Source organism: Xenia sp. Carnegie-2017, unplaced genomic scaffold, assembly GCF_021976095.1.
Source record: "Xenia sp. Carnegie-2017 unplaced genomic scaffold, XeniaSp_v1 HiC_scaffold_16, whole genome shotgun sequence".
Taxonomy (NCBI): Eukaryota; Metazoa; Cnidaria; class Anthozoa; order Malacalcyonacea; family Xeniidae; genus Xenia; species Xenia sp. Carnegie-2017.
Window position 1 is genome coordinate 2,080,543 of NW_025813469.1, and position 18,203 is coordinate 2,098,745.

At 37.3% G+C, this 18,203-nt stretch overlaps 2 protein-coding genes across 2 annotated transcripts; one reads left to right on the forward strand and one right to left on the reverse strand.

The window, feature by feature from the left end:
- The first annotated feature begins 97 nt into the window (after positions 1–97).
- LOC124437152 (SHC SH2 domain-binding protein 1 homolog B-like) lies at positions 98–16,957 on the forward strand. The gene is made up of 6 exons (XM_046987161.1): positions 98–622; positions 1,042–1,241; positions 1,479–1,627; positions 1,805–1,982; positions 2,139–2,205; positions 16,859–16,957. The coding sequence occupies exons 1-6, from the start codon at positions 287–289 to the stop codon at positions 16,955–16,957; spliced, it is 1,029 nt and encodes a 342-aa protein (XP_046843117.1). The 5' UTR covers positions 98–286.
- On the reverse strand, positions 4,211–16,053 carry LOC124437046 (ATP-dependent DNA helicase Q4-like). The gene is given in 19 exon segments (XM_046987058.1): positions 4,211–5,263; positions 5,552–6,016; positions 6,094–6,720; positions 6,852–7,039; positions 7,042–7,136; positions 8,675–8,886; positions 9,076–9,258; positions 10,582–10,851; positions 11,397–11,533; positions 11,629–11,721; positions 11,795–11,973; positions 12,236–12,550; positions 13,321–14,274; positions 14,355–14,447; positions 14,814–15,026; positions 15,092–15,168; positions 15,284–15,317; positions 15,416–15,503; positions 15,749–16,053. Coding segments are annotated over 13 exon segments (3,783 nt in total). The 5' UTR covers positions 13,842–14,274; positions 14,355–14,447; positions 14,814–15,026; positions 15,092–15,168; positions 15,284–15,317; positions 15,416–15,503; positions 15,749–16,053; the 3' UTR covers positions 4,211–4,765.
- Positions 16,958–18,203: the final 1,246 nt, after the last annotated feature.

The following is an 18,203-nucleotide window of genomic DNA, read 5'->3' on the forward strand; positions in this document are numbered from 1 at the left end:
AACCACAATCAATGGGTGAATCAAACAATAGAGACGAAGAAATCCTTTGCATTTCTCATTTCTATGGCGTATTGTAATTGACATCAATGTGAATCAAACAATAGAGACGAAGAATCCTTTGCATTTCTCATTTCTATGGCGTATTGCAATTCATTGTGCTTGGACAAATCAAAAACTCTTGGTTATGTAGCGTATTGTAATTCATTGTGTTTGGACCAATCAAAACCTCTTGGTCATGTAGCGTATTGTAATTCATTGTGTTTGGACCAATCAAAACCTCTTGGTCATGAAGGTAAACATTATTCCCAATAATGTAAATAAATTGGACAAGTACAATCGACAACATTCTCACAACTTCAAGCGAAGTAAGACTTTAGAAAATAAAGCAGCTCAACCACTATTTACCATGTACCACATGCCAATGATATTTCAGACGTCAAACTTAACCTATGACGAACGATTTTCCGTTTATTGCAACAAAATTTTAAAGGATTGTAAAGCCAGTGAGGTAAAGAGTAAGATCGCCGAGTATGTAAAGACAAATGTCAAAAAATGTGCGTGGAAAGCTATTTGGAGCACGGTCATACCTCATACGAACGAGGCTTTGGATATTTTGGTTCAGGTAAGATGGTAGACATATTTGTTTGTAAATGTAGATCGTCCAGGTTGGTATAGTCCTGAGAAGGACTGTTTTTGTTGTTGTTGACTGACGTTTCGACAACCTTAGCGGTAGTCATCTTGAGAGTCATCATAGTCATTTTTGACCGCTAAGGTTGTCGAAACGTCAGTCAACAATAACAAAAACAGTCCTTCTCGGGACTATACCAACCTGGACGATCTACATTTACAAACATGTAACAATACTCCCGGGTTCAAACCATTTACTTTATGGTAGACATATTGGTAGTTTTATGATATGATTCGACAGGCAGCTTATGTGTAGTTTGCAGGTTATGGCGATCACTGCAAGAAGACATTTATTATTCTATCTTCAGTACTGTAAATGATTAGTGTTAGTGTGGCCGACCTTTCAAATCGTAGGTCGTCAATGTTATACCAGAAAATCTCACATCAGAAGTCAGTTTATGGATACCAGTCACCTCCAACGTACCAATCTCCTACCAAAAGGCACAGGCAATGATCAAAGGCAAACAGAATTGCATTCCATTGAATGAGCTATCACCTGTGTATGACGAGACTGGAGACTTGGATGAAACAGCAATGGCCCTCGAGCATGTGAAGTATGTTTAGTGATTAAGGATGGGAACAACGTGAACATTGTATATTAAGTAGGGACATGGTAAAAAGACCCACGATATCCCCCACTTGCAATCCTCACATTTTCTCATATTGTACATGGACGGAATAGGCTGTGCAAACAACAAAAAAATTCGAATTCAAATTTATATCTCATCGACCATTCACAATCTACACTATTTTGGTAAATGCATGTTGACTCTGACCTTTTGTTAAATTAGATTTTTCTTTGAAAATATTTGGCGTGATTGGGATTTGGGAGACGATGAAAACTACACCTACACGACCCGTCATTTACACAACAGACTTCGACTTTATTACGACATAAAAGAACACAATTTATCAACGGAATTCATCAGACATTATTGGGGTAAGCTTTGCTCCGCTATTTGAGAAAACTAGGGTGTATAGGTGTTTAAGCCCTTGCTGGTAAGGATCTCTAATGAAGGAGAAGTGTCTTTGAAAATTGAAATATGCTTGTACGACAATAACTCAAATTGTTTCATGAACAAGCCTCAAAAAGGGTATTTAAATTTCTCTTCTCAAGACATTATAGCTCTGTACAAACAAGAAGCGATGGGCTTGAAAGTGCTGCGTAATAACATGTCGGCGAGCGACTCGGAAGAAGAGCTGGACTCGTCGGATGTTTATACATTGGCTCAGAAAACCGAAGAGCTGGACACCATAGCAAAATCATTGCAGGCGTTGGAAGATCCGAAAATGAGGTTTACATGTCATACTTCTTGTTCGTTAAACTGTATACACGTTGTGTCTTTTACAACGTAAAGTTTAAAGCTGTACGCAATGCGCATCAGTTTTTTCGTGTTCTTGATCGGTCAAGTATTTAACAACTGAGAAAAAGTATGTTTTTACATTATCAGGGAACTCCTTTACACGGTAGCTTTTAATAATAACTTACAAGGAAGGAAAAACAAACGAACGTCGCCAGTGACGATGCTCATTACCGAACAATTAACGGCAAAGATGACGAAAACCTTACCAGGTACAAACACAGTACAAATCTCCATTTTACTTGTACAAGAATAAACACATTTGATAGGTGTCGTCTGCGAACGGAGTGTCTTAGTTCTTTATATGATTATATGTTGCAGATGATGCCATTATCGAACACTACAGGACGATAGAAAAGCCATTGAATGTTCGATTAGGGAAGATAGCTTACTTATATATGATGGTTGCTATGGTGTTGGTGCAATTGTATTTGATCACTCCCTTTGCATGTCCGGGAATGGCCACGTCATATGTAAGACTTTTTTTGTACTTAATGTAAGATTTGTATTGATCGGTTAATGCACGAGTTTTGATCGTGAGTTTTTAAGATGATTTTCCATGGAAATTTATATGTTCTACGGTCACAATTTGCAGTATATTTAACACTTAATGTGCTGTACATAAGACAAAAGAATTAAAGAAACCAAAGAGGATAGTGACGTACCTACTACTGCAAAATCATCACAATTCCATGTGATTTTGCCGGTCATTCCTTGTTCTATCTAGTGGAAAGCGAGGAAGAAGAGAAGGATTTCCTTACAACGAAAGCGGCTTCAATGAAAATAGAAAGCATCAAGTTGCAGTTTTCGGGTTCAAACGCAGCAATTTTGGTAGTGAAGAGCGGACGGGCTTTACTTAAAGATTGCGAGCTGCAGGGCACCTACAACACAGGAATTGTAGTCAAGGAAGGCGCTCATTTGACTATGGAAAAGTGTAAAATTGATCATGCGACGGTAGGTAGCTGTAGCAATGGTAAATATAAATTTACTTTCTCCAAAAGATAGCACTTTGAATGTCTATCTGATCAATAATATCACAGCTTAAAAAGGGAATAAAGTACTTCTGAAGTTCCCCAGTTTAAGTAATTTTATATAAATTAAATGTGATGTTTATCCACTTTTTTGAGTTCTATATCAGGGGCCTGTTGCACGAAGCCTGAAGAGCAATTTTTTGAAACTTTTATGAAACCTATTAAAACGCAAAAAAGATAATATTCGAACTGAGCAATCAATCACTGAAATAAAATGTTTTGAAGATTATGAAATTTCTTTGTCGTAAGAAAAATACAACACCTTTTTTACAAACTTGAAAATATGTGCCGTCCAATGGATAACGCTATCCAGGCTTCGTGCAACCGGCCCCTGCTATTGATGAAAAGCTTGATATATTTTTTTGCATTTTTTTCTTCGTGGAAGTTTGCAGCCGTGACTATTGAAGCTGGTGCAATCGTAAATATTCAGCGATGTCAGATTTTATCAAAAAATCCAAACGCATATGGAATCAAGGTACGCACTGCTTGATGAGCAGCGCCAATGATGCAAATATGAATTAAACAAGTTGACAACAGATTACTTCATCTTAGATAAATTTCAACAAAACACGGCCGTCCACGGTGGAAATATCAGAAAGCACGATACGAACTGCGTGCCCAATAACTGTATTCGAGGGCAAAGATATAAAATCTTTTGCTGAACATAACTTTGTAGAGGGTTTAATTTTACGTATGCACAACGTCACTTGCGTTTCTTTATAAGTCAACGCGGTCTTTATGCTAAATTATATGTTTATATCGATTTAGTTATGCTAAATTATATGCTTATATTATTTATTTATGCTAAATTATAAGTTTACATCTATTTATTTATGCTAAATTATATGTTTATATTATTTATTTATGCTAAATTATAAGTTTATATCTATTTATTTATGCTAAATTATATGTTTATATCTATTTAATTATGCTAGTAGTAATGATATTTGTGATAAATAGAAACTTACAATTAAAAGGCTGAAAGATAACGCATCGATCACTTTTTAAAAATATCTGTCCATGATTACGGTGTGAATTGTTGTTTTTTTAAGTGTTTATGACACCAAATTTTTACCATTAATCTTTTCGCAATTGCATTGTGAAGAAAATTTAAAACGACTCAACAACTTCTTCATTAGAAATGTGTTATTTTATTTCTTTTTGGAGATATGTAACGTTTTCTTCTCTACGCAAATGATATTGTTAGACATCATGTTGCAAAATTAGTATTGGTAAGTAGTAATTTTTTTTCGACAGCCAGCATTAAATAGATCAATTAGGCACATTTAGAAATATTCATCTACACATCTATTCGAATTAAGCTGTAATAATTGTGCATAAAACATTCTAACGATGTTGAAAATTGTTGATTATTGAAATGCCATTATGCTCTGTGGTGTCACAAAGATTTTATTTTCATAATGAACGAAGTATGAATACCTCTAGAAACATCTAGAAACAATTCAATTCTACTGAAAAGGTTATAAAGTCATCAAATAAGTTCTTTGCATTACACAAGCAAATTCGTGGTAAAATTTCATGTCGTAAACAGTTTAAGTAAGAAAAACTGAAAGATTTTCACCCGAATATCCTAATTATTCACACATTACACAAGATTGCTTGTTTCGTGGCGAAAATAAAACTTAGCAAACATAACTATTTATAACGTAACCTATTTTGACAACGCTACCTAAACTTGACTAGTTCTTGAGTGGCATACCTGCGTAGTTTATTGAAGTCTACATCCAAATGTCGTCTCCAGTACCTTCGTTCTCTACCCCACACCGAGACAGGGAAACACGGACTATCTATCCCATGAAACACACGCGCGATCGCTCGCCCACTGAGCTCTAAATCACTGTGACTTGTTATGAAGGAGCGAATATCCCTGGCAACCATGTCCCAATTCACTGGGTCCTCGGCCGGAATCACATTTTCGAGAAATGTGGAGTTTTTCCGGGCCGTGGAAAGCAATTCAAGTTCTGTCTTTGTGGCATCATTTTTACTCTCAAAGTATTTGGTTAGTACACACTTTAAGTGGTCATCCATTACTTTGTCGCATTCTTCAGCACTTTGCCAGCAATTCGTATGAGCCATTGCTTTGAATGTCGACCATACCTTGTGAAGCTGGCCAAGTTGACTACGTTCCTGGGCGATCATACGATCTTCGAGAAAATCACATACCTATATAGAAAAGTTAGAAGAAAAATATTACATTTTTCAATATTAGGAGAGGAGGGAGTGACGGAAGGTGGGGTGACGGAGAGGAGATGGAGTGACGGAAGGTGGGGTGACGGAGAGGGTAGTGACGGAAGGTGGGGTGACGGAGAGGAGATGAGGTGACGGAAGGGGGGATAGTGACGGAAGGCGGGGTGACGGAGAGGGGATGGAGTGACAGGAAATAACATCGTACCTAAATGAAGAATCTTTTTCAATAATTCCACTAAAGTTATACAATAGCAACATGCTTACTTCATCTATTTCTTCGCCTTTTAAATCTCCGGGGGCTTCGACGTGGAATGCTAAATCAGAAAATTCAACAACGATACCGGAATGTCCGGTTGACAAACCGGTTTCCCCAGGTAATCTTAGACCTTCGTTCCATTGAAGGCCGTACAATTCACGTCTTACTGGCTCCAAATCCCAACCCATTTCGTCAATAATTTTTACGACTGGAAACGTCAATGTGCTTGTTTTAACTTTGAACTCGCCACGCTTGCGCGCAAATGCCACAGCAGCAGCTACAATGGGAACACGTTGTGTGACGTAATAAAGATGTGCGGGGCCACCGTAGAACTTGAGAGTGCAGGTAGCTCGTATGGATTTTAGAATTTGAATCCAACGTTTCGGATGTAACTCAAGGTAGCACAGCAACGTTTCAATCGCTTCTTCCTTCATGTCCAATTGCTGCACGACTTTATCAATTGGTATAGCAACCTCGTGACCGCCACAATCACGTGTCGTGTGACCGCCATGTCCAATTGCTGCACGACTTTATCAATTGGTATAACAACCTCGTGACCGCCACAATCACGTGTCTCGACAGCCTCGTCACCAGTGACGTCACTATTGTTAATAGCTTCTTCCTTCATGTCCAATTGCTGTACGACTTTATCAATTGGTATAACAACCTCGTGACCGCCACAATCACGTGTCCCGACAGCCTCGTCACCAGTGACGCCGCGATTGTTAATATTAATATCTTTATTTGTGGCGTGTTCTGCAACATCGTCTTCATCTATCAACATCACGTTATCTCCTAAGACGTCATGGCTGTCGATAAACCTATCATTGTTTTCAAATACCGTCATGCCATTTGTGCAGTCAGTAATCGTATTATCTTTGAAAACTTTCTTTGCAACAACTTCGTGCTCAAATTCATACACATGACCATCATCATACACCAAATCTTTACAATTGTCATCGGTACTATTAAAAGTCGTCTTCGTATTAGAACCCAGGCTGCTACAACTTACAAGCGATATATCATTCTTTAAAACTTGTTTCCTCCTTTCCTCCATTTGAGAACGAAGCGTTCTACAGTCGCATTTCGGAAAGATTTGATGCACCAACTTCTTGACAACATTTCTGTCAACAGTGCTTGCGTGCGCATGACGTCGTAGCTCACGGACATCTTTACCCTACATAGCCAAAAACCCTCATTAGTGACGTAGTTGTGTGACGTATTAAGTGACGTAGCAAAGGTGTCTGGTATATTAACGTAGCTGCATGACATATTGAGTGACCTCTCTTTTTCTAAATCAACTCTTACCTCGGGATCAACAAATACATGACAATGAGAGGGCAAACCATCGCGTCCCGCACGACCAATTTCTTGAACATAACTTTCGAAACTTTTAGGCATGTTGTAATGAAGGACAGCGCGAACATCAGGCTTGTCTAAGCCCATGCCAAAGGCAACTGTCGCGACAACAATACGTATGTCACCAGCCATAAATTTTTTTGCACTTTCTTACGTTGTGCAGCCGATAGACCGGCATGATAGCATTCCGCTTGCCACGATGAATCGATGCTGCGGCTTGATTTTGAAGATTTCCTAAAGACGGACAAAGCCTCAAGTGAAGAGATCTCGCTGAGACGAAGTAACGAATTTATTATGAGAGCTATATACCATATATGCACATTAAAATTTGATATGAACTGTTTGGTTCAATTTATAACAATAGCACGGTGGTTCAATTTATAACAATAGCACGGTGGTTCAATTTATAACAATAGCACGGTGGTTCAATTTATAACAATAGCAAAATAGAAATTTATAACAATAGCACATTGGTTCTATTTATAAAATAGCAAAATGGTTAACAATTTATAACAATAGCACGGTGGTTCAATTTATAACAATAGCACGGTGGTTCAATTTATAACAATAGCACGGTGGTTCAATATATAACAATAGCACGGTGGTTCAATTTATAACAATAGCACGGTGGTTCAATTTATAACAATAGCACGGAAAGTTCAATTTATAACAATAGCATCTCAGGTTCATAAATATAACACAGTAAATTCCGCATGCAATATTCGCAAAAATAAAACAAATTTCTACAATAAAAGCAATTCGCAATCATCTGACAATAGAGTCATTCAACTTAATGACACCCTACAATCCTAACTACCATAACATAACAACAGAAAGTCATTCTATTTAATAACAAATAGACATAACGGTGGTTCAATTTCTAACAATACACGGTGGTTCAATTTATAACAATGCACGGTGGTTCAATTTATAACAATAGCACGGTGGTTCAATTTATAAAACAGCACGGACAACAATCAACTACCAAAACTGCTTAAAATTCTTTACTAATGTACAATTAACTACCATAAATTGAATTATAAATTCCAATGAGATCAAAATAGAATTTCGATAAAAACGTCATCATTGGAAAATGCCGGGACATGAGGAAAAATCAGCTAAAATACCAATAACAAAAAAGCAATATAACACAGTAAATCCTCCGCATCTCCAGGAAAGATTCATGCAAATAATGACACCCTACAATCCTAACTACCATCAGCTGCCAAACAGAAAGTCATTCAAATATAACACAGTAAATCCTCCGCATCTCCAGGAAAGATTCATGCAAATATAACACAGTAAATCCTCCGCATCTCCAGGAAAGATTCATGCAAATATAACACAGTAACTCCTAACGCTGCAACCAACAGAAAGTCATGCAAAATAACACAGTAAATCCTAACGCATCTCCAACAAAGATTCATGCAAATATAACACAGTAAATCCTCCGCATCTCCAACAAAGATTCATTCAAATAATGACACAGTACAATCCTCCGCATCTGCAAAGATTCATTCTTATAATGACACAGTAAATCCTCCTACATCTCCAACAAAGATTCATTCAAATAATACACACAGTAAATCCTCCGCATCTCCAGAAAGATTCATTAATGTCAAAATAAAACCAAACAGCTGCAAAACAGAAAGTCATTCCGACACCCTCACTCTAACTACCGCTGCCAACCTTACAGAAAGTCATTCTTTACTTAATGACACCCTACAATCCTAAATACCATAACAGCTAACAAGGTTTCTAACCCATCCTACCTTCTCATTCCCCCACGATTTTTTCCACGACTTTTCTGGTCATCCTCCGTGTCATTTGTCTCCGTCATACAACTGCTTGTATTCATAGGATTCTTCTGCAGACACGTTCTGAGATAGGTCGCCAGTCGATCGGTCTGTTCGCGACGTGTACAATATATGATGATGGAATCACAATCTTTGAAGCGAGAGCCTTGAAGGAGTTCAAGGATGGCCTGGGGACAAGCACAACAGAAAAATCCATTGAGTACAAATATATTTTTACCATAGCGATCCTATACATAAATGTTTCGCCACTAAAAACGTGCTTATTTTAATTTGCAAATAAATCCTTCACAATACCTACGAATTATGGGATGAAAAATCGACTCATTATCAAAACTGATTTGTGATTTTTTACCAACCCTATCTCTGTTAAAATCGCACGAAACGGAAAGATGAAGGTTATCAGGTATGGTAGCTCCTCTGACGATGCCTTCCGGTCGATGATTTATCCCCAGGTGTTCACAAACGGATAGAGCAGTAGATCTCGTTGCAGTTGCCGTCAGGCCCAGAAAGCATTGCACGCCAAAACGTTCACGTAGTACCTGCAGTACATAAAATAATAAACAATAACTGCATTCAACTAATAATACATTCATTGAAACAAGCTGAAGTGCACTCGACTGACTTAAGGGAGTAACTAGCTCACTCGGTATGCAACTAATAGAAAAATCATCTGAGCATGCGCATTACACTTGACCAACTATTCCAGTTCAACCAACTGTTTCACTGGAGCATGTGCTGTCTATTCGTCATAGCCTTGGCAACGACCAACTGTATCTACTTGCACTACATTCAAAGTAAATAGCTCGCTTAGTCACAAATTGTTAAAATCATTCCGAGCATGCGCAGTGAGCTCAACAGAAAGTTAGAGTTCATTGTCATGGAAACGACCAACTAAGACCAACTTTGATCTGCTAGCAGATCTATTAGCACCAACTTTGGAGTAAATAGTTTGCTTAATCACCAATTATTAAAGAATTAATCTGCGCATGCGCTCGAGCATGCGCTGCCCCCTCAAACTATCGATTGTTCATCGTCTTGGCAACGACTAACTATATGTACTTGTACTACGTTTGTGGAATTAGCTCATTTAGTCTCAAATTATCAAAGAAATAATTTGAGCATGCGCAGTAGTGACTTTAATAATACCACAACTTTCGTAAGCCTTTGAATTTATGTATACATATATATAAATCTAAACTTCATATAGTAGATGTCAACTAGCAGTGGAAGCTGGGTACGATGTAGTATGCAGTGGCTTACGGGCCCACACTTCGGTGGCGACCGCACTCACCGCGACCGAGCAAAGCCTATCCCAGGTGATCTCGGGGTCTGATGGGCGGTAGCTTGCTATCGGCATCTCCCAAGGAGGATAGCGTGGAGGGGCCGAAATCTCCTACCGAAACGTTAAAATGCGGTGTTCTAGTGCCTTACGCTTAAGAGGGTATCGGGAAGCATGGACCGAAAACGGGTTTTTAGTCACGATTTAAGTCTCTCATTTACTACTTAACGCATAATGTGTAAACCATACATAGCAAACAAGGGTTATCTCATTCAAGGATTATCTCATTCAAGGGTTATCTCATTCAAGGATTATCTCATATCTCAGATGTCTCAGAGTTTTTACAATGATAACATTTCATAAGGCATGGCATTTGTATAGTCTATGCTGAACCCTAATTTCAAGACTATTGTGATGAAAATTTAATTCATTTTGGATAGATATTGACTAAATGGATTTATGGAAGTACAGGTAGTAGCTTATAACTGCACAATCGTAATGTAATGAATTGAACCAAAACGGAGATAAAATTCTAGAACGGCGCAGCTCTAAAGAGACCACTCGACAAACACGACATAATTACCTTGCAAACGCGAAGATAAGATGGTCTAAAATTGTGAGACCATTCAGATACACAATGCGCTTCATCGATACATGCGAAGGAGATTGGAGGTAATTTAGAAGGATGGGGAAGACACCCGACACCGGAACTTGCACCAACCAAAGCCTCGGGAGACACCAAGACGACGGCCGCTTTACCAGAGCTTATTTGAAGTACAGCTTTTTGACGCTGTTGTTTTGTCATGTTAGTGTTTAGACTTACACCATTCAATCCAAAAGGTAAGCCAACCACCTTAGAAATACAACAACAGCTCAGTTTAATGCACAATTACCACGCGCATGTGGTCAATCTACGATGCTACAAGCCTACAACAGATTATTTCACGTCCACTTTTAACGTGAACTCCGACGATAGTCAATTTGAAAGAGAGCATTTATATAAGACTGAGGTAAATAAGCGGTGACCTTCAAAAACAACAAAAAACGTGTTGCTAACAATCATCAATATGCAAGAGCTTTGTATCTTCTTTCTTTCGATGTACATCCCAATAACCTTTTGCTAACGATAGACCTATATCCAATATGACTGTATAGGCAATTTTCTACCAGATCTGGTCGAATGAGCTTAAACACTTCCCCTGTTCTGAATTATGCAATCATACATAGCAGGCGGGAGAGTCAAACCTCTTCAGACCAAATCTACTAAAAGTTTGCATATATGACCACACCGCCTCTCCCCACTCTCTTAGTAAATCAGAAAGTATGAGCAGTTAAAATATTATGATGACATACACTCAAACATAAAACCATCGACAATATACGTTTCCACGTTCTTACCTGATCTTCCATAAGCGAAACAAGAGGAGAAATGACCAACGTAATACAAGGCGATCGTTTGCTGTACATGTACGCCGGAAGTTGGTAGCACAACGATTTACCTGCCCCAGTCGACAACACTACCAAAGTCGACAAACCTAGTGATGACGAGAATACATCGATGACATCTAAAATATGCTGGCCATTATACCAAATATGTATGAAGAAGTAAATAAATTATACTAATATTTACCACATAAGATTTGCATTATGGCTTCCTCTTGACCACATCGGAACGATTCAAATCCCAATTTTCTTAAGGCGTCATATACCTCTTGAGGAGTATCTAGGTAAAACACAGACACTTTCCTGTAAATACATCCATTGAGTGACGTAGAGCAGGCTGTTTATGTACCTACCAATTGGATGACCATCCAGTGGTTGATAGAGAGGCTCGATAGCTTGAGGAGTTTGGACAATTGTCTCATGAGGTCTGTGTAAGCGATCTAATCTAAGATCTTTCAACTTCTCTTCAGTTCGTTCCCATTGTTCATCGTCAATTTCAAGGTCAGCAGGAGGCTTCGCAGGCTCAGACCAACTAAATCAGTGATTACGGAACGATAATGAAACACCAAATGTAATTCAGGCGTAAAATTGAAGAACTTAGGGTTTGGAGATAATAAAGCATCTGAAGGTTAAATAAGTTTCGATTCAAAAGACCAAACTCTGACCCAGTACTTTAATCTAGCTCATGATGCAAGCGTTGGCAAAAACCTCTATGATCGGTTCATGTTCAAATCGGCATTAACACAAAATCCAACGCACAGCAAATGATCTCAATCTAAAACAGCAATGCTTACTTTTGAGAAGAAGTTTGTGCGGTAGACGACTTTTTTCGAGGGCAATCTTTCACCCAATGTCCATCCTCACCACATTTGAAACACGTTGTCGTTATTGTTGAACTACTGATACGTCTGTTACCATTGTTACCGCTGACACCTTTTCTTTTTTTCCACTGCTCTTTCTTAGCACCGTCGGCTTTCTCGTTCGCCTGTTGCTTCTGCTTCCACATCCTACGTTTGTACGCAGCGTAGTTGACGCCATGGCTACGACGGCTGAAGCGACGAACCTTCAAGTTGATGGCGCGGAAATTTTCACTCACTAACCCGGACGATCTAGACAATCGGTAGTGGAGAAGAAATGATACAGTCCAGTTGCGAAGAGAGTTCAGTTTTACATAGATATTGCTTTACAATGGCATTCAGCTGTTGTTGACGGGGTTAGCGAGTATAAATAGAAGTTAGTCGTTCATTCAAGGAGAGTATTACACAGACGTTCACGCGCTCAACACGTGACACTTGGCTGAAACGACGTATAACCAGTTCCATTATTAAGATCGAGCGAGTATTCATATATACATATTTTGCTTTATCGAGTTCTTTTGAAAGGTTTCAATGGATTATGACATGCATATGTTCACGTTTCTTATTTTTATGCGTAAGTCAGTTTAGGGACTATTGAGACATAAAGAAAAGAATAAATAATTTTAAAAACAGACGAACTTTTTATCGAACATCATACACATATTGAAGTCGTTTTGATTGAGAACAACCAGAGAGAAAATAGTAGTTTTGGACAAAAATCCCCAAATTGACAAAGTACGACTTGAAAAGCAAAAAAGTTGTCGATATATGTATATGTAACTTGTCGATATATCAATATTCCTCCCCGTCTCTTGAATCATCAAGCTGGTTATGTGACGTCATGACCTGGCAACAATTTCAATGGAGTCGATATGTCTCTTGAATCATCAAGCTGGTTATGTGACGTCATGACCTGGCAGCAATTTCAATGGTGTATGTGATCTAAGCTTGGCTACATGATGCTAAGGTGATATCAATAACTTAATTCATTCAACGAAATCAACTTTCTTCAAATAATTTACCTTTTCTTTGCAGTGTTTCCTTGACCAGGATCAGTAAGAGAGTTTGATGGGATATTTTCGTTTTCTTCATCAACAATATTTCTGTCCTCTACATCAGAGTCATTTGCAGAAATTCTCCGCTTTTTCGAGGGTACCACATCAGACCACAAAGTGCTGCATTCACTTCGTGATCTTTTCTGCTCAGAACAGGTAGAATTGTTACGAGAGATGTTTACATCAAATAATGATGGAAATACATGATATCTTTCTCTGCTCTGAGCTTCCACTATCTTCCCAATCGTTTCAACTTCTTCAATACTGTCTTTGGAAATCACTTTTTCACAGAAATCATTTGCAGAAATAACAGAATTGTCTGAAGCTAACATTTTCTTCATGGATTTTTCAGAAACTTCTTCTCTTTTTCGATTAAATAACTCTTTCACTTCTTCTTTCGTTTCTCCATCAGATTTCAACTTTCTACTTCCATTAGTACAAACAGAATCCACAATATTCCCTGCACTGCAATGCTGAGGTATGTCCATGGATTCGGGACTTCTCTTGTTCTTTTCATTGTTCACATTGTTGTCATTGTTCACATGGTTGAAGTCATTGTTCACATTGTTGATGTCATTGTTCACATGGTTGATGTCATTGTTCACATGGTTGAAGTCATTGTTCACATGATTGATGTCATTTTTCACATGGTTGATGTCATTGTTACATGGTTGATGTCATTTTCACATGGTTGATGTCATTGTTCACATGGTTGATGTCATTGTTCACATGGTTGATGTCATTGTTCACATGGATGATCTCATTGTTCACATGGTTGATGTTATTTTCAACAGGAGCAGCAGCAGCTAATTCTGATTGGTTCCTATTTAACCACTCACTAGCCAAGGCAGACCGTCGTTTCACTTGTTTGAAAAGAGTTGCTTTTCCCAACATCATGCCAGGTTTTGTAAGGCTCTCTTTCTAAAACAAATTTCAAAGTTACTATTGTCCAGTTGTATTGATCAGTTCACATACAAACAACTAACCATATTACAATGAACTCACCTAGCAGATGCAATAGAAAATCTGACATCATGTGTAATTCCATCATTTCCAGAAAAGATTTCATCACCAGTGTTGGTATTATAATTTTTCTAAAAGCAAAGAACATTACATCAAAATTTCCCATCTCCTTCGCTGTACAAATTTCATTACAACACCAATGTAGCATTTTTATCCTTTGTGCGTTGACACAAAGCAGTTATGCGTCTGCCGATTCGTTTTTGGGACTGTATACAATTTTCAATTTTACTCTTAACTATTCCAATATGACTATTCTACATCACAAATAACCATTTCAAGCTTTTACATTCACAGCCAGCGATGGAAGAAGACTGACTTTTTACGTGTGTCAACTAATAAAGGTTTTTCATAAGTTCCTATTTCCGTTGTTCCGTAAGTTCAGAGTATCGAATTACAATTATCTATTATTTTTTTACAAAGTTCCGACAACCTACTACCTTGCGATTGGTTGGTTCATCTTGTTGCTTCTCACTTGAATGATTCAGTGGGTTATTTTTGCTGGGAAAATGCTTTCCAGGTCTTTGGGGATGCCGCAATTTGATTGGTTTACAATCTGTTGGTGATATTCTTATCTTGACAGTTTCAGAATTGGACTTTGGAATCTTACTTTTGTTTAAGCTTTTACCAAATACCTCATCGTCGATACCCTTCTGAAGACGATGAAAGCAGAAAGTTGATTCTAAGTGTTTCCTTGCAAAAATGTCATATCACGTACCTTAGAGTTTTCCTTAACACTTTTGCAAGTTTTTACTTTGGTGTATCTTCTCAGTTGGTTATATTTTAAATATGTTTCTGAAAAACAGCGAAACATTGAACTAAACATGGAGTCAGTTAATATTACCATTCGAAGGACATTTTCATTATCAAATAACTTTTCATATAAAATAATCAACAAGACCAGTTATACCTTTTATCTCATCAGAGGCATTGTTTACATCATCCTGACAAACAAACATAAGGGTAAGTAAAGATTATGTTTTGGCAATGTCATTGTAATTTGTACATTGCCAACCGATTTCATAAATTACAATTGTCATACTTTATTTGGTTTACGTCGATGTTTACGCTCAAACATGCTTTCCCAAGCTTTCAATTCTGTTTCATGCATTCCATTTCCTGAGTATCCTCTAAATAATTACACATGTGCGCGATGTAATAACCGTGAACCATTATATAGAGAGAAAACACAATGTAACCTTCAATTTGAATATACACCATTTTTATCAACATATCGCGTTTGTGAGTTAGAAGAACTTTGTGCTTCCCAACGATAGATAAGTGAAATGAATTTGTTCATGCGTAATAACGAAATTATGAAACGAATTGTTGTGTTTCAGTGTTTATTAAATGTACAGAAGACAAGATGACTTACTTTTTCCGAGCATGTTCTTCTTCTATTTTAATACAAAATAGACGAAAATACCAATTGGAGTGTTTTTAAGTGTTTTTCATTGAAGTGTGGCCAGAAAACATGTAGAAATCGGTCGAAATCACTCGTAGAAATTCCTTGATGCAGTCGCCATGTTTTTGTTCATATATTTTAATTTCCCGCCATTCGACTGATCTCGTAATTCCAACTTCAATATTGGAATGTTATTGTTATGTATCAGTCATGCAGGGTACTTTTCCTACCTTGTTTTCTATTAATAACCACAAAATTCTCAGAAAAGAAACATTGCATCGCATACAAACATTGCCTTATATTTTGAATATAGTAATTTAACCATTGCACATCACCATAGTCACCAGAGAAGAGAGTAAAAAGTAAAAATAATGTCGTTATTCCAACAAGCAATAGAATAATTTAGTTTCCCTTTTTCACTATCACAAGCAAGCGTTAGTACCATCAGTACTAGTAATTTTGCGAAAAACACAGAGAGTGATTCCTTTCACCTAATTTCTTCACTTTGTTGATTGTCACATAATTCATTATTACGTAGCCCCTATCTACAGTACCTCAAAGACTCAGTGGTGTAAGTTTGAACCATGCTGCCCGTGGTTCTTCAAGGACGAGGTTACCCTCCCCACCCGTTCACCAAAATCTGACAACATAAACATTTTCTTAAAAATCGTTAATATAACACAATATTTATTGGTTTTCTATTTACTTACAAAAAATACCAATTAGAGTATTCAATTTACTACCAGGAAAACGAATTCATAAATGATCTTCGATGAGAAATATCCAGGGCTACTATTTTCCCAAATATGAACCTACTTTTTTATCTATATTTTCATAAGTGGCACCGTTCAGGGTGCCCTCCTGCAAGCTGATTACTTGGGTGCCCGTGGCTCTGGCCACCCAAAGCTTATAGCAGTTACGCTACTGCAAAGACTGGACCAAGAATAATAAAATTTTTTTCGTTGAAGACACTTAATGAATACTTGATTTTCATTTGGTTTTAGTCCTGTCTCAAACACATTTTATATTACATAAGAAGAACCTTATTTTAATTACAAGCAAATTGCTAAGATTGTCAAGTGTACTCTGTGTGAAATTTTGGAAAAGTATTCCAAAATAGGTGGCAGATTTCTATTTTGGAATACATCGACTTTTCAAAGAGCTTCTTTCCTAAATTAGAGAGCGAAGGAACTCTCTAATTTAGTTAGAACGAAATACTTTTAAATGTGCATGTTTTTGTGTTGGGGGATTAAAATTAAATTTTGCCAATGACAAATTGTTATTTTCAATTTTTTATTGACCGACCATCTGCAAACACCGAACAGCCGAAGTCAAGGATTTTACCTTTTCAAAAAATGCTTTCTTTGAATGTTAATATTTACAGTCGAAGAACAGGTAATAATATTTGGTTAAACTTACCGTCAGAAACGGGAAATGACCATGCTATGCCACGTCGTTCTAAATGAGATAGTAACAAAAAATTAATAGATTAAATGATTGATAAAACAAACACACTTGCATGCCTTTCTTCCTCTTCTTGATCAGCTTCTCCTCCTCCACATCTGCGAGAAAAGCCTAAAGAACAAGTTGGTGGCACGACAATAACAAACGAACGTATACCCATGTCTTCGTTTTGATCATTTCGTCGTCCGCATCTGAAAAATACTGATTAACAAGTTAGTGGTATGATAAAACAAAGCAAAAAACAGCAAACAAAGAAACAGCAGACATGAAAAACCGAGGCATACCGCATTTCCAATCCTCATCCGTTGGCATACGTAGCTGTAAGAATAATTGTAAAAATTCAATTGGGACAAGCTGTTGGAGCTTTACCAAACCAGTGTTTGCAGAAGATCTGTTGAAATTTCTGTCGAAATTCGTACATTACAATGTTTCGGAAAAAAAATAGCTGTTAGACAAGGCTTACATCGATTGAAAACATTTTCCTTCCTCATGATAGAACTATGTTGAAGTGATAGTACTACAATCATATAACATGAACACTTATGTTATTTACACCATTTAACGAATAATGGTACATTTATACTGAATTAATTATTCTACCTGTAATGTAGACACTGCTATAACATCCCTCAATGTTATAATAGTGCCAATTACAGATTTAATAGAACTAATAATTATTTAACGTCAACTGCTTGACTAGCACACTTGAATTTAAAGATTTTGCAATACTCTGCCGCGTATTGCAAAATATTTTCGTAGCTATGGTAGAACTATTTTATATTCAATTTCATTTCCATTTTACATGCTTCGTAAGAACACACAGCAACGCCATATAATATGATGTTAACAAACATGTTAACTGATTTGTGCTAACTTCTATGATACAACTTTTGGTATAGCAGTGCCATGTTTTATGCGAAAGGATAATCGTTTCTTGCATTTGCAACATCTTGACGATGAT

What these genes read in the sequence shown, in the direction of transcription:
- LOC124437152 (XM_046987161.1), top strand. Translation starts at nt 287, where the DNA reads ATGAAGGTAAACATTATTCCCAATAATGTAAATAAATTGGACAAGTAC. An exon ending in ATTCATCAGACATTATTGGG is followed by an intron (nt 1,628 to 1,804) that starts GTAAGCTTTGCT and finishes TCTCTTCTCAAG; the next exon opens with ACATTATAGCTCTGTACAAA. An exon ending in AAAACAAACGAACGTCGCCA is followed by an intron (nt 2,206 to 16,858) that starts GTGACGATGCTC and finishes AAGATTGTCAAG; the next exon opens with TGTACTCTGTGTGAAATTTT.